We start from the raw sequence: 21,481 nt of genomic DNA, 5'->3' as shown, positions 1-21,481 counted from the left end.
ACTCAATACAATTTTCAATTATACCAGTGCTAAACCAAGTAGCTTACCTATGGGATCTTATAAAATGCCCTGGCCATTTAAGCATTGTCTTCTAGGGTAAATGACTACAGACATTATTTTTCAAAAACTTACTCATTCATAAAGAAGCTTATGTATATTTCTAAGTACTTGTCTAGTAGACATTGGAATTTCTGAAATATATACTGAGAACACCAGAAGCTAGCATTTTCCAGAAAAGGCCTAGTAGTCTTCTAATTAACTATGAAGAAGGAAATGGTATTCATGTCAATGTTTCAGGAAAGGTGTCCTATAAGAAAGGACAGATGTTTCAAGATGGCTAGAACGTGTATGGACAGATGGTCATGGAAACTGAATTCTTGTATTTTATCTAGTTTTCTTCACCTTACATGTAACTACTCCACGTGATTCGTGGCTCCCACACAGGACAACACAGGTCTCAGGTAACCACAAAGAAATCCAATTCTGTATTAGAACTCCACCCCTTTCCTAACTAGTTGTTCAAGTTTTAAACTAGAAAACTACAGGTTACGAGGTGCTAGTCACTTAACTTTGCAAAGTGTTAGTGGGAAGCTGGGAGAGGGGTCAGGGCAGGAGTAGAATGTGGCAAGGACCATGAGGCACCACCCACCTGCTTTCAGGCTCCAGCAAAGGCAGGGGCACTGCCCGGACATGGCCCTCGGCACCAGGCACCCGAGAGCCTTCAGCACCTCAGCTCACACCCCTGCTCAGAGACAGCCCATGTCCAAGCACCTATCCATGACCATAAAGGCACAGCGCCTCTGTGCCTCTGAAGGTCCACATAGCTCCAGAGACCCCGTGGGCATGGCAGGGACTTTGCTGAGCCTGCATCACAGCTCAGCGACTCACAGTGGACAGTGCCGCCAACCCTCCATTCCTCAGGGATGCCCTAAGATGCACCTCATAGCCTGACTTCCAGAACCCAGGTTGTGAAAACTGTGCCAGAGAGGCCCAAGAAAGAAGCTAGAGTTGGAGTTTGGAGCTGAAGGCCAGAGGATGGGACTCTCATCTCCTGAAGCCTGAGGGGAGAGAAAGCTAAAACCAGCCTTACATGGGAGAGAAGGGGACCCTGACACATGGGAGAGGCCCCAGCAGCTGAACATCTTGAGTCCTTTCACCCCTTAAGCCAAAAGGGTGCAGATGGAGATGCTCTGTGACAACACCAGAGGGCAGTTATCAAGGCCACCAAGACCAAGCTGGGGACAGCAGCATGAGTCTGAGGGGTTCAGTGGGGGCTCCCCACAGTCCAGGTGACAGTACATAGCCAGCCATACCAGGTCGCACAATTACCTCAGTAAGTGGGAGGGCTGGAGTGGCCTGACCCTTAGAATTAATGGAGATGGCCAAGAGGACTAAGAGGCTCTAGGGCCAAAAACAAATGAGCAGCCAACAAGGGCACTGGATCAATACTTAAAATGAAGACAAATCAAGGGTGGATGACCAGAAACTGAGGGCAGCTGCCTAAGATCCCAGTCCTTGTCCAGCTTCCAGTCCTGGAGTTCAGTGACTGAAGGAGAGAGCAGTCCCAAGGGAAGGACTCTGCATTCAGTAAGGATTCCCAGTCCCTTCAGAGGGAAAATGGAGCTACCAAATGCTTCAAGAGTGTTAAGAGAAGGACCATGCTGATGTTGATACCCGGGGATCAAGAGGGTCCCTGTGGCCCACTGACCAGAGTAAGAACAGTTGGGGCCAGGCAGTAAGGGCAGTTCTGTCCCAGTCCAATCCAGTAGGTCCACGGAAGGCAAGACCCCACAGGGGTCATTTCCTGAGCCTTTGAATGTATAATCAGAATCATCACACCCGGGCGTTGGTACCAGCCAACACTGAACTCCTGACCTGTGGGCAGAGTGATCATGGTGGAGAAGTCCAAGAGGAAGACTCCGAATTTCACACCACTCTTCCTCCCACTAAGATAGAATTTTTTTTAAAAAAAAGCATATATGTAACACTCTGGGAAAAATGGTAGAAATCAATAAGATCCTCAAAAACCTAAAGGTTATGGGGGAGCGTCTCCACCACATCTCCATTTAATTTGCTGATCTGGTCTCTGTGAATACCAGATGGATTCTGGGGATTGAGCTACTGCAAACTCAACTAGTAGTTCCAACGGTGGCCTCCATGTCAGATATGATTTCTTTGCTAAGGCAGACTGACTTGGCCTCAGGTCCATGGGATGTAGCCACTGATTTACCCAATGCACCCTTTCTACCATTCCTACAATGAAAGAGGATTAGATTCAGTTCACATTCACTTGGAACAGACAAGGGCATACATTCACAATTCTGCCCCAGGACTGTGATAGTGCACTTACCTGCTCTTACATAAGATAGGCTAAATAAATCTGGAGCATCTGGACATTCAGCAGAACAGTGTACTAGCTCACTACATCAATGACATTATGCCAATCAGACAGTGAGCAAGCAGCAGCTCACAGGGCAGCACCCAGGAGGTGGGAAGTCAACCTTAGTGAGGCAGACTGAGCGGCCGCCACATCCATGCTACCTTTAGGGCCTAAGTCCAGTAGTCTGGTAGGCAGGACATCCCATCCCAAGTCAACAACATAGTACTGCATCTTGGATCTCACTCCACGCAGAAACAAGTCTGGAGGGCCTCTTCAGGCTCTGGGGCAGCCCGTTCCACACCTGGGAGCAGAAAGGCTGCTTGAGTGGAGCAGGCCCAGGTGACTGTGCTCTAAAAGGTCCTGTTGCTGCCCTGAACTACACAGTAGAGAAGACCGCATGCTATTACGGGTCAGTGATGGGGCAAAGATGCCATGCAGGTGAGCCCCAAGGGGAGTATCTCAGTGCAGGCCCCGGCATTCTGGAGCAGGGCCATGCTAACTGCAGCAGAGAATTACAGTCTTTTGAAATCCACTCCTGACAGGTACAACAGGGCCCTGGGAGAGAGAGAGCATCTGAGCAAGGCCCACAGTGGGATCACAAGTCCAGGACTGCCCATCACAAAAGCTGTGGGAACTGCCAAGCCAGGGTGGGCAAACTCAGCAGCAATCCCTTTAGGACCTGGAGCCAGCTGGTTCAGTTTTGAGCCAAACTAGGTCCCCAGGGCACAAGCAAGCTGAGTCAGCAGGCAGCCCAGGAGCCCATGCCGTACCACACTACTGCAGCTCACACCTACAGCTGCAGGGAATTAGCCTAGGACCAGCTGGTCATTCTAGATAGATATATTGCTAACAATGTTAAACCCTCAACAGAGAGAGTAAATTAGAAAGGAGGTACTGCTAGAGGCACACAGGGAGTATTAGAAGACATTACAGCTCCTAGGCTCACAACTTCTCCAGTAAAAATAAAACTTTTTAAAAGTGGGTCTTAAGTCCTTTTGGGGGATGTGTCTGTGAATTTCATTCAAGAGTATGTACTGACAACTATACCTAGTGCGGGCAAAATAAAAACATTTAAAAAAAATACAAAGACACTATAGTTAACAAGAGAGGTAAAAAATGAATAGTAGTCTGAGGAGATTTGCAAAGGAAACAAACAGTCCTAAATGCTTCAAGAGGGCATAAGCCAGCACCGAATACTACTACTAATGATGATAGTTATTAAAAAAAAAAATCTTTGTCCATTTCTACTTAAAATACAAGGAAACAACTCTAGAGAAATATCCATTAAAAATTAAATAGAATGCCAAAGCAATTTTGAAAATGAAGAATAAAGGTGGAACACTTACATTACCTGATTGCAAGCCTCATTTTTCAGAGTGAACAAGGCAGTACACTTTTGACAAAGTATGGTGGAGTGAATTCTGGATCCCAATGGGACACGTTTCTGGCCCTGGTTGGCATGCTGGTGTGTGGACCCTTAGTGAGTGGTCTCTTCCACGGTTCTTCAGGTAAGCAGGGTCCTAACTCCATCAGGCTGGGCTCCAAGCAGGATTAACTGGGGTCCTTTCTAAGCAGAGGGAAAGTCAGAAGGAGAAAGAAGCCACGGAAGAAGCTGCAAGTCGACCAAACCTGGAAGAAAAAGGGCAAGATGCCCCCATGAGCACTGCCATAGGAAAGAAAAAGCCAAGGAGCCCCCAGGCTGCTAGCCAGCTGGAAGAGCCAACCTTGGAAGGAAGCCAGGCATCTAGCTGCTGAAACTGTGAGCCACTGAATTCCTGCTGTTAAGCCAACCCACTGCATGGCATTTGTTTTAGCAGCTGGAAACAAACACAAAAGAATAGTCTCCAATGTAACAGAACAGAGAGATCAGCAATAAACCAATGTATGTGACTGATTTTTCACAAAGTCACAAAGTTAATTCAACAGAAAAAAGACAGTCTTTACCACAAACGGTACTGAATATACATACGCAAAAAATACAAAGCCTGAGTGATACACCTTACACAAGAATTACCTAAGACTGAATCAAGATACAAATGGAAAACCTAAAACAATCAAACTTCTGGAGAAAACAAAGTAGAAAATCTTTGTGACCTTTGGTTAGGCAAAGATTTCTCAGATACAACAATAAATGGATTATAAAAGAAAAACGCTGATAAACTGCATTAACAATTTTAAAACTTCTGCTCTGCTAAAGAAACTGTTAAGAGAATGGAAAGACCAGTCACAGTCTAGGTGAAAATATTTACAAAACACGTATCTGACTAAAGACAATATCCCGAATATATAAAGTACTCTTACAACTTAACAAGCAAACAACACAAGATAAAATGGTCAAAAAAGCCAAACTTTATTTCACCAAAGGAAACATGGATAGCAATCCAAAACATGAAAAGATGTTCAACATCATTTGTCATTAACTGGAAATGTAAACAAAACCAATAATAAGAATAAGAAAATTACAAATTAAAACCAGCTAAAGTTAAAAATCCTGGCAATGCCTCTACTGACAAGTACATAGAGCAACTGGAACTCTTACACATTGTTGGGGGAAATGTAACATGGTAGAGCCACTTTGGAAAACAGCTTGGGAATTTCTTATAAAAGTAAAAATACACTGAATGTACAAGCTGGCAATCTCATGCCTAGCCATTTACCCAAGAAAAATGAAAAGGAAAAAGCGTGCACCCGAATGTTTATAGCGGTTTTACTCTTATTCATCAGGAACTGGAAACAACCCATGCACCCTTCAATCTGTGAACAGATAAACTATAGTATACACAATGGAACACTACCTATCAATAAAAAAGGAACACACTGCAGACACAAGCAAGAACAAAGACTAATCTCAAATGTATTATGCTCAGTGAAAGAAACCAGACTTAAATCACTGAGCACTATGATTCCATTTGTACGGCATTCTGAAAAAAAGCAAAACTAAACGGACAGAAAGCAGATCACTTGCCAGGACAGGAAGGAGGGGCAGGGACAAGCTCTAGGGATGCTGACCCAGAACCCCAGTGAAAGCCACTGCCTTGGACACTGGGGGCTCCAGGTAAAACAGCCCCAGAGCACCCACAGGAAATGGGAGATGAAGAGCAGCTCTATTATTGAACCCGGCATCAGGACGTTTGGAAAATATTGATCAACTCATGTGTAACAGTTTATATTTCCACTATTTACTCTCTGCATTTGTAAAATAGAAACAATCTTTTCTATTTTACACTACTTTTGTTATTTTTCCAACGTGTTATCCTCTGTAGCAATTTGATAGAGGTATGAATTCCAAAAATACACACTGGATTATGTTTGTAAACTGGTCTGTACCTGGGAATGATTAAATTATGATTAGGGCCTTGATTGGGCCCCATCATCAGAGTGTTGACTCCCTACCCCTTGGTGGGTAGGGACTCAAAGATAAAAGACATGGCAAAAGACAGAGTTGGAGATTTTGATGTGGGAGATTTTGATGTTGGAATTTTCAGCTGGAGCCCAGGAAGAACAGAGTGGAAGAGAGACAGCTCCTTAGACACAGCAGAAGGCCCCGAAAGAGAGAGTTGAGCATCTACAGCTCACCTTGCGGAGAGAGGCAAAGCCTAGAAAGCCTCATAGTCTACAGCTGGTCTTGTGGAGAAAACAGAGGGGCTGATCTCAGAGAGAAACCCAGGAAGCCTGAGCCCTGGCAGAAGTCGGCAGCCATCTTGCTCCAAAATGTGGCAAAAGACTTTGTTGAGGGAAGTAACTTAGGATTCATGGCCTGCTAACTGTAAGCTTCTACTCCAAATAAATACCCTTTAAAAAGCCAACAGATTATGGTACTTTGCGTCAGCACCCATTTGCATGACTAGTATGCCCTCTGAGTCTATCTTTTCATTAGAACACTCAAAGTGTTGCTTAAATAGTTCAGATTTTAAAAAATTTTTAACTCCATTATCAACTAATAGCTCAAACCTATTTAATGAACTCACCATGAAAAAAATAACTCTTAACAGACCCTCCCAACAACTCAGCATTGTCAGGTTACTCAGACACTCCATCCCTCCACCATACATTAACCTGAGGCCTGCAGGTAGGGGAGCTGCTCCCCAAGAGTCAGGTGTGTCAGTTCTCAACCCTGATAAAAATGCCAGTAGGATCTTTTGCTGTAATTATGTTGCATAATTAAACAGTTTACAAACTAATAACTCACACTTGCGGCTGTAAAAAAATAAATAAAACTTCTTTCTTTGATTCTTTTAGGGTGATAATAAAAAATTAGATGATAAAAAATGCTATCACATTAGGTTTATGCAAAACAGTTCTACTCTACTAGGACGCTGGAATCAAATTGCTTCTCAAAGTCTTTAAGACTTTCCTCATTAATAAAAGAAAGCAGAAAGCCCTATAATAAAAGAGTGGCTGCACTGATTTATTTATTTAAGCATGTGAAAAGGATGTTCAGAGTATCCACTATCAATAGTGGGAAGGAATTATTATTCAATTTGATGTTCAAAAATTTACATTTATTTGTGAATGAGAAAGTACTCTTTGAGGAAAAAAAAATATGGACAAAGAGTGCGTCTCTCAGATATCATCCACCTACAAAATGAATGAACTCCAAAGTGGGGCATCCCATGGCACCAAAAATCATTCTGGAAAAAAATCTACTGTAAATAGGCTTGTTAAGTTTAGCTGTTGAAATAAATTTGCTAATAGTCCACAATTCACTCTGTACCACTTACATCTATAACGAGAAACTAAGAAGTTAACTATCTAAAATAATGGAGATGCTGACCTCTTAACCATTACTTCTTCAAGAACAAAGTAATGTAATAATATAAACACTTCTGTAATGCAGAGATGGCTAAATTTTTTCTGCAAAAAGCAGCCATGGACAATGTGTAAGGGAATGAGCTTGGCCCAAAGTTCCAATAAAACTATTTACACAATCAGGTGGCAGGCCTGCAGACTATAGTTGATCCCTGTTTGTTAACAAAATTAACACCCATGGTAAATCAACATTACACAGTATAAAGCAGAAAGCTACACTCCTTACTTGTCTAACAGACTCCTACAGATGTACCTGTAAATATTCTGGTGGTAAAGCAGGAATATTCAGAGAAGCCTGTGAAAGTGGGGGCACTCAATGGGTAAGGGAGGACTCAAAGTCTTCAGTGAAAGCATTCGACCAACTGTTGTTGGCTGCATTTTGTTCCAAAACCTCGGAATCCTTTCTTCATGAATCACCTAATCTCAGACATTCAATTTGTAACTCAAGGTGTAATAATTCTGGTTCAGCAGAGCCTGTCCTCAAGGAGGCCTTAGATGCCATTGTGAGAGTTCCACTCATGTCCTCTTTTCCTCTACTTGACATAAAATGCTTTGTGAGGGCAGCCCAAAGTCCATCAATCCATGGCATAAACATGAGCTCTAACCCGTATTATATAAATAAATTAAAAACCTAAGTTATCTATCATAAATCTATACCAGTGGGATGATGGCAGAGTCTGTCCATTTCTTATAAATGAAGACTACTCAAGATGCAAAAAATACCTACATGATTAAGTTTTTAAAAAGGTAGGATATATGTGTTCATTAGTTTTGATGCTATAAAAATATACATACAACTATAAAGATCAGAAAAAGAATGAAGATGTTTTCATAACAGGATATAGGATTTCCTCTTAATTTCCTAAAATACATTTAATAATTTCAAAAAACTTTTGTTTTTCACAAGTCATCATTCTAAAGAGGCATGCTATATGCTGATGTGACTAACAGAACTCAACCAAAATCCAAGTCTACTCTAAACCTCACAGGTAGTCATTACATCAAGGGCATCATCTTTTTCTGCTTAGAGAACTTACTAACCTTCTCTTTCCTATAAATCAGGGGTTCTTAACACGGAGCCCCTGTTTGAATTGAAATCCAAAAAAAATATTATTCTTGTGGGGGCTGTTGGTGCACGTGTGATGTATGTGTTAATTAATACACAGTATAGTCTGGACTTGGTCAGGGGTCTGTGGTTTTCACCTGACTGGCAAAGGGGTGCATGGGGAAAAAAAGGTTAAGAATCCCTGCTATAGAATAAAACATCACTAAGTAATCACTCCAAGTCTTTTGACTAAATAAACAATTCAAACTTCTGTCAGTTCTGAACAATTTATTTAGTAACACTTCCAGGGAGGCTGACCACCAAGGGATGAAGGGGAGGTGGGGGAGGGAGAAGAGTAATCTTTTAGGAAAATTAAATGAATCATGTAGGTACATTACAAAAAAAGAGACACCTCAAACAATAACATCCCCCATACTCCCTAAACAGAGAAAGTCTGAGTAGAGTCAATGAAAAGGAGAGACTGAGAGGGATCTTGGAAATGACGTTCTCATCATTTTAAATCAAAACTCAAAGAAGGTACCAAAGTCCAATTCAAAAAGCTAAATGGCATAAGAAGAGGCACATTTTAGACCTCTGTCTTATTATGAATCAGTCTACAATTTCATGGAACTCATTAGGTGTGCACATGGTACACAGTTCTTAATTTGGTTACACATCACATCCATCACTGATGAGTTTTTGGAAAGGGAAGTTTATAAAATTATGGGTCCAATCAGATACATTTAAAATTCCATTCTCACAACTTGGAAACAGTAAGATGGTAACAATATACACAACTCTAATAATCACTACAGGGCAGGCACTGTTCTAAGATGATAATGTTCATTCATTCATTTAATTGGCCAAAAGCCTTACCTAGTGTGTATTATTTTATCTATATCACAGGAGGAGAAAACAAAGCACAGGACATATAATAGTCACTTGACCAAGGTGTCAGTCAGGAAGTGGGAGATCAACTGAGTCCACACTCTTCACCCCTACTATGTGGGGGCATGTTAAGCAAGGACGTCTTCTTGAAAATATTATTAAACAGTGAATGTCAATGAGGTTCTTGCAAAAAACAAACAACATCAAGGGACAAAACTAAAACATGACATGCTTGAAAATGTGACAGAGGTTTGTCACAATCAAATATATGTACAAAAAGAATATGGGAAAAATACACAGCATCCAGCTACAGAATATAAAGGAAGAAGTGGACAATAGGTATGACTTCAGTGAAAACATAACAAGTGTCTCTGAACAGGAAAGTAAAGTGGTAATATGTAGAAATGCAAGACAATAGCAAATTTGTCATTGGTAAATACATCTCTTATGAGTGAAAATTCATTTAATACATGCATCAAGTAAGAAGACAAAACAAAAACAAATGTGAGGATGTGAGTGCTATCACCAGCTGAAACAGTTAAAGGCCAGGGACAAGTGTGTCAGAGGGCAGCACCTGTCAGATCTTTGAATAAACACGTGAGGAGGACCTGAGCCAGAGGTCTCAGGGTGAAGTTTTGACAACTTTACCAAGTTGTAAAAACAAGATCAAACAGAAGTCATGAACACAGAAATTGAGGCGGCAAATGGACGCTGCAATGGTGAGGGACAGAGCACCAAGGAGGGCCTCTGAGGCCACTGCCCACTGATCTGTCCTCTCTCAGCAACAGGGCGGCTCTGTTCCTCGGGCCTTGCCTGGGGTGCACAGGAGATGGGGCACCCAGGTACACTCTTAAGTTTCCTAAGCAATTTACATAAAGGTCCTAAAGAAAAGGGTAGTTGTAGCAAATACATACTTCAAAAGAAAGGCAACTACATGGAGGCATGTTCTCTAGTTCCTCCCATTAGCAGATACTGAAGGAGAGACACCTTAAAACAAAAGCAGATCAAGAGGTGAATCAAGCTCTAGCTGACCTTCTTGAGTGAAAGAGCTTTAAAAAAAAAAGCAAAACTCATTAACTCTCATGCTGTGGAAAAAAGTGTGTATTAGGAAAACAAGTGTCTGTGGCACACTGTTCTCACCCCACAGTCATCTGCACATCCAAGTCATAGAAATGCTGGGCTCCGAGCTCTTGAAGTCGTCTGTCAATCATCTTTCCCCCGTTACAGAAATACGTGTATTCTGAATTGCCCAGACCTAAAAGAGCACAAATAAATTCTTAGTGCACAATAAAGTTTAATGCAGATAGAGAACAAATAAAATAGCTTTAAAAAATACAAAGAACAGATAAATAAAATACCTAAAACAATATTCTATGCACGCATCGATGGAACGAAAAATAATGTATAGGATCCCATTTTCTTAATTTTTTTCTTGAGTAATAGTAAATATGCAGATATGTTCCTTCTACTTTGTGACATAAAAACAAAAGACAAACTGAAATAAAACAAATATCTTTTGAGAACTGTTTAAAACATTTTCATATCTCATAAGCCTTAAAGAATTTGGCAGGTTTTGAAAAAACATAGTACCTGGATTTCTAGACATTTCTGAATTAGAGTAGGGGTCTGCAAACTATAGCCTGTGGGGCAAATCCTACCCTGGACCTATTGTGTAAATAAAGTTTTACTGTAACACTGCCAAGTCAACTGATTCATGTACTATTCATCGTCCCTTCAAGCTCCAATGGTAGTTACATAGTGGTGACAAAGACCACATGGCAGGCAGAGCCCAAACCATTTCCCATCTGGCCTTTTGCAGACACAATTTGCTGATCCCTGATCTAGAACATATAGGTGTGGCAGCAGTATAAACAATCAATTGCTACAAATGTTTCTGTGTTAAAGTAAATTAAGAATGTTTTCTATATTTCACAACAAGAAAACAGACTAAGTTGTTGTTATACTTGGTAGAAATTTTAAAATTAAAAGCTTAAATTCTTGGATGTTTAATTATCACCATGTTCTTTCCAATGAAGAAAGGGTTAAGAAGTGGGGGGCCCACCTATGGGTCTTGGACTGGATTGACTAGAACAGGTGAGCAGGCTGCAGACGTCTGTCTTTAATAAAGTTTTCGAGGAATTTTTAAGCAATATTTTTCACTCATGAAAACTGGAAAACACAAGAAAGGATATAAACATAAAATTATAATAAACCTACTACCTAAATATAGTGACTGTTAAATTTTGTTATTCTGGTGTTACATTTTGATGGGGCTTGATCTTAACATACACACAAATGGTATTTTTAACCCATTTATTTTAGTTAACATTTTCATATAACTCTTTCCCCCTTAGTAAGCTTTGGGTAAAACAATTTTAAATGCTATAAAATATTCCCCTATGTTTAGACATGACTATTCTTGGTCAGGGTCATGAAACTCAAATTTCTGATCAACTGTTTATTAGAGCAAATTCCACCCTTGCTAGATCCCCTGATAGGTGGGGGGGATTCTTGAAGGTGAAGGGCACAGACCTCAAGCCATGCATATGGGACCAGAATCCTCCCCATGGGGCCCCACCTGACTGTACTTATCCTGCTGATCCTTGATCTTGATATTTTTAAACAATACTGCACAGTTTAATCTAGGAGGGACATTAGACTCACCTGGGTGCTTTCCAAAACAACTGATTCTGGGCACTACCTGAGAACACTTCAGTCAGAGTCACTGCAGGTGGGCCCAGGACATGGAATTTACTCAAAACTCCCCAAGGATCCCAAGTGCAGCCAGGATTGCAAACCAGGCTCCTGCACTACAGGTATGGTTCTTAGACAAAGGAACCTTGCATAGTCACCTAGGAGCTTTTCACCAAGACACAGCTTACCCTTTCAGGCACTCGACATCAGAAGGAGTCAAAAGGTGGTGTTCAGAAGTTAGTATTTTGGAAGTGACCCAAGGTTGAATTTGATGAGCACCCTTGGTTAAGACTGCTACTCAAGGAGTTCCGCAGAGGTGGGCTGAAGATTGGGGGAGCATTCACACAAGATCCACTTATTTCCATATTTTGTTTTATATTCAAATATTCAAAGTAAAACCAAAAAGACAAAACCCCTGCAACTGTATTTCATGGTTCTGAAAGATGCTTTCAGACACCAGAGTTAAATCTAGTAATAATACAGTAAAGCAAGAGCAGGAAATGTTACCCAATAATCCGTATCGCAGGGGAGCAAAGAAATCAGCTGGCAGCGTCCTGTCCTGTACTTCTTTAACAACCTTGCAGGCTGTGTCTGGTGGGTCTCTAGTGCCTGTGGTGGAAGCAACGATGATAAGGGGAGCCATTTCAATTCTTAGAGTATACTACAAAACAAGTACAGCATTTCAGGGATGTAATGCCAGATATATTTTTGAATTACCACGTCAGCAAGGCAATACGATCAGCTTCCTGTTTTGCATTTCCTTTCCATTTCCTCCTAACCAGGCTAGGAGATGTAGACAGAAGTGACCATCAGGGCAGGGATGAGGGGAAAACAGTATGGCCCTGCACTCCCTGCTGAAATGAGCCATCCAATGAAACAAAGGGCATTTGCTCCCTCGATGCTCATCAGGAGGTCAGGGGAATTTAACATTTCCCTCTCTCCTTGGGCCTTACCAGAGAAGCAGAGTTGGACCCCACTGCAGTGTCCATCTAAAGCATTCATCCAGTTTATGAAAGTCAGAAGAAGACAAAGCAGTTATCACTGTGTCCTGGGCCAAATGTGAACATGAGTTCTCATCTGCAAGGCCACGGACAGGGCCATCAAAGCACTTGTCTGTGGAACAGTTCTGAAACGAGAGATAACCAGGGAAACCTAATGCCAAGCATGGTTCTAGCATGGGAGAAACAACCACAAACAAGCGCACAACACAAATAAACCCAAGAAGGGGCCATGATGACAGCCCTATGCATTACATATTTCAAATAGAAGACTGTGCTGTCTCTATTTATAATGCCTCAAGAGTACCACTTAATTTGGCTCTAAGGAATCCATTTTATTTTCATGGTGACATAACAGCTAACTTTTGACCAGATGGCATCATGCTTACAGGACGTTACAACAAATTGTGTTCTGTATGCTACAGAGTTTGTGGAACTTCACCTTGAAAAGCACCACCAAGGAGCAGAAAGCAGAGAGCTAGGAGATGACACTTGTATCGTGTGCCATTACTGGAGAAACCTTGCCACCCCAGTCTTAGTTACACAGCAGTGGACTGAGTCAGAGAGGTCAACCCCAAGGGGCCAGGACAGGGCTAGTGTTCCATCACAATGATTTTGCCTTTGCTAGTAGTAATGGCCTCAGGTTATGCTTGTTCATGTGGCTCCTGCAGTGGCCCCCTTCTCTGTGAGTGAGTACATCTGGAGACAGTTTGCAATGCAGCACAAAGGAGCTAGGCAGTCTCCTTGTATGAGCTGGGCTGGTAACTCATCTGTGCTGTTGACAGTCTAGCCTTCTGAACTGAAGATGTGGAAAAGCTGGATGAGTTTGTAAACTTGAGTGTGAGTGAGAACGTAGTACTGGCAGTTTGGTTTTGGAAGTACTGAACTGGGCTGCTGCTCAGTGACTTGCATGTCATCTTACGCTATAAAGAAGTCCCTGCCTGCTGCTAGAGCCCATGTTGCCTGAAACAGTATAATCCAGAGGGCTAAAAAGGATCAAAGGAGAACACAGAATTGAGTTGGGTCCTACATTCCTTCAGAGAGGAACTTCTGCAGAAGCTGGACATAAAATACAAGTAGTCTCTGGCCTTAAGAAACTGAATCTTCCCCAGATCCTCACACCTCTACTTTAAATTCTATTTCAAAGATTTCAGGTGGCCCTTTCTTGTTGGAACTCTAGAATGAATGGCAAGGTGCTTTGGGGGAAACATAAATAGGATTCACAAGTTAAAAATTGCACATATGCACTAACTCACGTTTTTGTTGTTGTTTTCCAGAGCTTCCACAACACATCTCATGTTTTGTTACAGACACCCAGTGAGCTAAAGAAGCATATATTATGACTTCCATTTATAATTGAAAAAACTGAGAAATAACTTCTTGTTTTGGTTTTGGAGAATGCTTAGGGTAATCCAAATGTACATTTACACATAATAAAAAGCTGGTAGGGAGAAGCGGATGTGGCTCAATCGATTGGGCTCCCACCTACTGTATGGCAGGCCTTAGGTTCACGTCCCAGGGCCTCTTGGTGAAGGCAAGCTGGTCCACACCCATGGAGAAATGACAGCTTGCATCTGCGGAGAGCTGGCGCAGCAAGATGACGCAACGAAAGGGGACAAACGGATACAGAAGAATGAGCAGGGAATGGAGACAGAGAACAGACAGTGAGCAAGAGGCAAGGGGAGGGATAAATAAATCTTTTTTTTAAAAAAGCTGGTAGGAATCTTACAGTACAGTTGATTAAATAAAATTTTGGCTTTAAAAAATATGGCAGCGTTTACTGTCCTACTTTGTGGTTTAACAATATCACTTAGTAATCAAAATACTTCAAAGCACACAACATAGTAAAAGCCATTGGAATAAGGGCTCTTACCTTAACTGACTTACTAATAAAGTGAAGCTCTGCAGAAAATCCACGTTTGGTGGCTTGCTCACCTATTTCTTCTGCTATGGCTTTTGCCTGTCCCGTCTGTGTAGCACACAGTAACAAAAACCTCCTCATCCTGTCAAGGTACATGAGATAGCTGGAAGAGTTGCATGGAAAAATGGAAAAGAGAAGAAAAGGTTTACATTTTTATGAAGTAAGAGCAATGCACAGGTATTCATTCTTCCCTCAATCTTTAATAAAGGTGGCAACAATGTTTACACAATATGAAATAATCACAACACTTTTTAGCTTTAATATTCTAAATGAGTCTAAAAAAGAATGAAATCATCAAACTAGAGAAGCTATAGGAATTAAACTCTAATGCTGTGGTTCAGATATCAGATCCTAGGGTCAGACCACTTGGGTTTGAATTCAGAGACTGCTATTCACAACTGAACCTTTGGGTAAACTACTTAACTGATCTGTGCCTCTGCTCCTTCATCCTTAAAACGGGAATACTACTTACTTGCTGAATTATATAATTCATGTAAAGCACTTGAAACCATGCTTGAGACATTGTAGTGCTCACTAAATCTTAGGTATCTTGTTTGCTCTTTTTCAAAAATATTAAAAACAGGTAAAAGTAAAAATTCCATTAAAATTATAGGATTATTGTTCCCTATGTGATGCTAGGACTAAAGAGAATAATTGAGCAATACAGTTAATTTCACTGCAAATATATACATATTCATATAAAATACACGAAAACATATCCAATTCACTCAAACCGTTTATTAATTCATTTATGTTTTCAAAACCCTTAAGAGGTTGCAAAAAGACGTATAGACTTTTTCCCATAGCCGTTCACTGTGTCTAACCTGGGAAAAGTGTCAAACTGTAGGAAAAGACTTAAGGACAATCCTAAACCAAAATCTTCGCTGTTGAGGAATCAACAACAGAGCTTCATGCTTCTTTGAAGCGTAAAATTACAGCTAAGGACGAATTAAGCTACAAAGAAATCAAAAGGTAAAAGAGTCGAGTTAAGCAACACATTTAAAAAGGAAATCACAGAATATCCATATGGACTGCAGCAGCAGACTCAGTTAAACGAATGAATAGATAAATTATAAGGAATAATCTGAATTCACGACGCATTCCGGGCGTCCTCGGCTCTGTTCAGTGCAGTGAGGGACACGCCACGCTCCCTGTCCTAACTAGCCATCTGCCTCTCCTGCCGGGAGGCCCGGTTACTGCAGGCGCCTGAGGGGATAATCCCCACAACCAGGGGATGAGTAGGGGCTGGGACCCCCGCGTGTGTCAGGAGGCCCCACGCACCGCAGGCCACGGGAAAGGAGACGCGGGCAGCGGGACTGGCCCCGGCGAGCCTCCCAGAGCGCGGCCCTGAGCGGCCCGCGGGCTCGGCCCTGCTCCGCCCCCGCCCTGGCCCGGCCTCCGGGAGCCCGACACGCGCGCGGCCTCCACAGCGGGCAGCTCGGCCGCGGGAGGGATGAGGCGGCACCCGCAGGGGGGCAGGGCGGGGGCGACTACTCGCCCCGACCCCGGACGGCCGGCACGGGCCGGGCGGGCGGGCGGCGCAGGACGGGGAACGCCGTCGGGGGTCCCACTTGCTCCGAGTACTCATCCGCGAGGGACCCTCACCCGAGCTCGGCCCACCCGGGACGCCGTGAACGCGCGCCCGCAGGCCCGGAGCCTGCACTAACGGTAAAGCGCGCCACCTCGGCACCCCGACCAATAAGACGGTGAGCGCGGTGGCCAATGGGAAAGTCCGCCTGGAGCTGGGGCCAATCACGGCGCACCGGAAGTGGGGGTCCCGCCCGCCTCCCCGCCTCCCTCACGCAGGCTTTGGACCTCACGGCGTGGGGGGCCCGGGGTCGCCGGTGCTCTCTTAGACGCGATTCCCCGGGTCGGCTGCGCTGCGTAGAGGTCCTCGCAGGCTTCCAGGTTCGCGTTCCCGCCGCGGCTCCCGCTAGCCAGTGCGAGTGCCTGGGGCGCCGGCTTTGGGGGCCGGCCGGCGGGGTCTCCTTCCCCTGTCCTTGAGATTCCCCCGAGCCCCCCGGGGGGCGTGTAGGAGGTCGCCTCTTCCTCTTCTTTGACCTTTTGCTCTTTTCTTTCTACTTCCACTGGCCAGGCTAGACCTTTTTCCTTCCAAAATCTTAACCGAATCCCAGCTCCGAGGGGACACCAACTCTTTAGGGCCCTTTTCCCTAACCCTAACCTATCTGGGATTTTACAACTTTATCCGTTGGTCTTGTTGAGTAAATTTTTTTAAAGAACCTTATTGAAGTATATCACTCATTCATAAACATACATACACAATAAGCATATAATGATAATTGTGAACTTACAAAACAAACATGTATAACATCATACAGGACTGTCATACTTCACCCTACCACCAATAACTTGCATCGTCAGTAAACCTTTTTAACTAGTGATTAAAGAGCATTATCAAAATGTTAATTCTAAACAAAGTATTTTCCCCCCAACTATTGCTATTACCATTACCTTTATATCATTTATATACGAACATACATAAACAATTAAGTGCATAGTAAAAGTTGTGAACTTACTAAGCAAACATGCATAACATCATACAGGGGTCCCGTACATCAACCCTCCACCACCACATTGCATTGTCATGAGACATTTGCTACAAATTATGAAAGAATATTGTCAAAATCTTACTACTAATCATAGACCTTATCTTGCATTTGGTGTGTTTTTCCCCTAACTCACACTTTATTATTTTTTAAATATATTTTTTATGACAGAAGTTGTAACTTATATAAAACAATCATGCATATGTGCAAAATTCCCAAACAACACACCTCCATGAACACACCACAATGTAGTCTGTCATTTGCTAGAGATAAAATAATATCATCTGATTGATACCATGTCCATAGTGTTCATTTGGCTCACATTTTACATACTGCCTCAGTATCAACACAGTACATCTTTCACATAGATACAAGAATATTATATGACTACTACTAACCACAGTCCGGAGGTCACGCCAGCTGTATTTTTCCCATGCTTCTCCACATTCCCAACACCCTGCAGTAGTTCTAGCTAACAAAGGACACTCTTGCATCTGTACCATCAACCACAATTCTCATCCACCTCTTGGTTTTGTGTGCTAGCCAGTTCCTAGATTATTCTCTAGCATTCTGTCATTTGACATTTACATAACTAGACTACCTTTTCAGTCACATTCCCATTCATAAACTAGCTGTTACTCACTGTGTGTTACCATCCACTCTATACATTTCCACACTTTTACAGTAAAGCTACTTAAAGCTTCCACATATGTCAAACATCAGTAGTCCACTCAGTCCACCTCTTAGCTCCTTTAAGAATCCAACACCTACCACATGGTCTTGATATTTTCCAATAATTTCTTCTAGAAGTTTCATGATTCTTGCTTTAATGTTTAGGTTATTGACCCATTTTGAGTTAATTTTTGGATAAGGTATGAGATAGGGGTCCTATTTCCTTCTTTCAGCTATGGCTATCCAATTCTTTCAGCACCATTTGTTGAATGGATTGTTCTGCCCGAGCTGTGTGAGTTAGACAGGCTAGTCAAACATCACTTGACCATCCCTGTGAGGGTCTGTTTCTGAACCATCAATTTGGTTCCATTGGTCTATTGTGTCTGTATTTGGGCCAGTAGCATGCTGTTTTTACCACTATAGCTAGGTAATATGGTTTAAAGTCTGGAGATGAAGGTTCACTTTTCCTTTTTATGATGTTTCTGGCTATTCAGGACTCCTTACCCTTCCAAATAAATTTTATGATCCTGTTTTCAATTTTTCCTTTAGTGCTGGTGAAATTTTTATCAAGATTGCATTAAATCTTTATATCAATTTGAGTAGATTTGACATCTTCCTGATATTTGGTCTTCCAATTCATGAGCATGGAATGTTCTTCCAGTTATTTAGGGCTTTTATGATTTGTTTTAACACTGAGTTGCAGTTTTCTGAATACAAGTGCTTTACATCAATGGTTAAGTTTATTCCTGACAATTTGAGTTTGATCTATCATATTTTATTTTCACTACTCTTTTGACACTTTTAGTTACTTTTATTGATGTAATCTTCATTTCTAGGCTCTCCTCCAGGCCTCTCTCTCCTGTCTTTTCAGGCTGTAGCACACCCTCTAATATTTCCTGAATTCCTGGTTTCTTGCTTAGAAATTCTCTGTTTCTATTCATCTGTGAATATTCTAATTTAGCCCTCATTTTTGAAAGACAGTCTTGGATATAATATTGTTGGCTGGAGTTTTTCTCTTACAGTATCTGAAATATATCAGACCACTGTCTTCTTGCTTCCATGCTTTCTGGTAAGAAAGCAGCACTTAATCTTATTGGACATCCTTATATGTTATGCATTGCTTTTCTCTTGCTGTTCTCAGAATTCTCACTTTGTCTTTGGCATTTGACATTCTGATGAGTATGTCTCGGAGTTGGGCTATTTGGAATTTTTCAGATGGGAGTATGTTGTGCTTCTTGGACATGGATATCTATGTCCTTCGATAGGGTTGGGAAATTGTTACCATTATTTCTTCAAATATTCCTTCTGCTCCTTTTCCCTTCTCTTCTCCTTCTGGGACACATGTGTTTGCATGCCTTTTGCTCTCATTTAGTTCCCTGAGACCTTATTCAATTTTTTCCATTCTTCATCTTTTCTTTTCTATGTTCATTTTCAGAGGCTGTTTCTTCAAGCTCATGGATCCTCTACTCTGCCTCCTCAAATCTGCTGTCATATGAGTCCAATATTTTTAAAATCATTGATTGCACCTTTCATTCCTGTAAGATCTGTTATTTTTATATGTATGCTTTCAAATTCTTCTTTGTGCTCATCCAATATCTTGTTAATATCCTCAATCTCTTTAGCCATCTCATTGAATTTATTAAGGAGATTTGTTTGAACATCTGTAATTAATTGTCTCAACTCCTTTATGTCATCTGGAGGCTTATCTTGTTTATTTAACTGGGTCGTAGCTTCCTGTTTATTGCTGTGGAATGTAATTTTTTGTTGGTGTCTTCATTCTGGCTTGCTAGAGTATTTTTTCTGGGTGCAATTTTTCTCTTTAGTTTAGGGCTTCCTATCCTTTCCCCTTGCTGGTTGTGCAGTAGGAGCCAAGCATGTAATTGTTGCAGTAAGCTATGGAGGCTCAAGCTGCCCTCATTGCACCAGGGACCAATGAAACTTCTTCCAATTTTCTCCTTTGCCATGGTAGGGACAGAGGCACAGCTGTGTGGAATAATCCAAGTACAGGCCTAGATGGTAGTTGCCCAGAGAGACTAATGAAGCTTCACATCCCTTTATCCCATGCCTGGGGCAGGGATGGAGATGCAGGTGTGGGCAGCAATCTATGAAGTGTGGATCCAAGATGACTGCAGTGAGTAAATTTACTTTTAAGCAAATGCAATTCCTTCCTTCAACCTGTTATGTATGTACATAGGAGGCATGGTTAAGAGCTAGACTGTGAGTTGAAATCTCATCAACTCCGTAACTAGCTGTATAAACTGGGCTTCACATTTCTCATCTGCTTTCCTTGTAATTATTTTAGTGAAAAAATTATTAAGCTTGTTTTTGTTTCTCTGCATTAGTTTCATAAGAACTGACAATGTTGGGCAAGTCTTGTTCTCCATGTATTTGACCATGTTTTGTTTTGTTTTCATTTAGGTATAGATCAAGAGGAGTTGAGAATCCAATGGCATGGCTTTACTCACCTTGTGGAGGAACCTTTGTCATTTGTTGGATTGTCTAGCACACAGAGCTGTGGCTGCTCTGAAACATCAAGTTGCGAATCATGTTCACAAGGCAGCCAAAGTGCATCCGTGTCTATTGCTCTTTTCACAACAGTTGATGCCTTCCAGGGTCAGGTTCCATCATGCCTGTTGTAAAAAGTTCCATTCAGAAAATGGAAATGACCCCGATCCAGTTGGTGAGCCAATGTTTTCTCAAGTATAGGACTGGAAGAGGCTGGAAGAAAATACTGACAACATGGATGAAGAGATATTTTACAGGAAACTAAGCAACATCACTTCATCAAATGAAGTGTTAACTTTTATAAGCACATTGGACACTTTGCCTGATACTGGGGCAGCAAGAGCTTTGCATTGGATATGTGAAGTGGAAAACAAAGATGGCAAAAATAAACTGTCAGAAGAAATCTTAGAGAATAACATCTCCAAAGCTTTATGCTTTCATTTCTAACAAGATCCCTCACATCTGTTAAATGCTGGTTCAGTGGCTGCTTTGCAAGCTTTGGTCCTGTTGCATGGGGATCCTCAAGTGGCTTGTTAGTGAGCCTGGTGGCAGAGTGCCAGAGTAATCTCAGAAAGGGTAGCCTGGAAGTTCACAATCTCTGTATTCTTGTAGAAAGTCTGATAAAACTGCCGGGTCTAGGTTGTGTGACAGTAGAATTGATTCTATGTCAACTGCAAGATGAAAATTTGGAGGGAAACAGACTTGGCCCAGTGGATAGGGCATCCTTCTACCACATGAGAGGTCTGTGGTTCAAACCCCAGGCTTCCTTGACCCGTGTGGAGCTGCCCCATGCCCAGTGCTGATGCACACAAGGTGTGCCATGGCATGCAGGGGTGTCCCCTGCATAGGGGAGCCCCACGTGAAAAGAGTGTGCCCCATAAGGAGAGCCACCCAGCATGAAAGAAAATGCAGCCTGCCTAAGAATTGTGCCACCCACACGGAGAGCTGACATAACAAGATGACGCAACAAAAAGAGACACAGATTCCCATGCCTCTGACAAC

General features: G+C 42.1%; 1 protein-coding gene and 1 pseudogene across 13 annotated transcripts in view; one reads left to right on the top strand and one right to left on the bottom strand.

The window, feature by feature from the left end:
- LOC101445888 (methionine synthase reductase-like) overlaps positions 1-21,481 on the bottom strand; it is a 215,384-nt gene that overhangs the window by 107,203 nt on the left and 86,700 nt on the right. The window contains exons 1-10 of one of the 13 annotated variants that reach the window (XR_009185336.2): positions 16,341-16,435; positions 15,560-15,689; positions 14,750-14,838; positions 14,071-14,398; positions 12,770-12,942; positions 12,324-12,425; positions 12,005-12,137; positions 11,185-11,291; positions 10,263-10,377; positions 3,732-4,009 (exon numbers count right to left, since the gene is read on the bottom strand). The exons of 3 other annotated variants lie outside the window; for them this stretch is intronic. Coding sequence is in view for 2 of the 10 variants with exons in the window: in XM_071214421.1 (XP_071070522.1) it covers positions 10,263-10,377; positions 12,324-12,477; positions 12,770-12,805 (305 nt within the window). In the remaining 8 variants the exon portion in view is untranslated. Of the gene's footprint in view, positions 1-2,541; positions 2,682-3,731; positions 4,010-8,505; positions 10,378-11,184; positions 11,292-12,004; positions 12,138-12,323; positions 12,478-12,533; positions 12,623-12,769; positions 14,839-15,559; positions 15,690-16,340; positions 16,436-21,481 lie in introns of those variants that run through there. 9 more of the 13 variants (XR_011648520.1, XR_009185322.2, XR_009185318.1 and 6 more) reach the window with 9 other exon arrangements.
- On the top strand, positions 19,987-21,419 carry LOC139438741 (FAST kinase domain-containing protein 3, mitochondrial-like; annotated as a pseudogene).

Source organism: Dasypus novemcinctus, chromosome 3, assembly GCF_030445035.2.
Source record: "Dasypus novemcinctus isolate mDasNov1 chromosome 3, mDasNov1.1.hap2, whole genome shotgun sequence".
In the NCBI taxonomy this organism is placed as follows: Eukaryota; Metazoa; Chordata; class Mammalia; order Cingulata; family Dasypodidae; genus Dasypus; species Dasypus novemcinctus.
The sequence above is the reverse complement of the archived record's forward strand: the minus strand, read 5'-3'. Positions and strand labels throughout refer to the sequence as shown.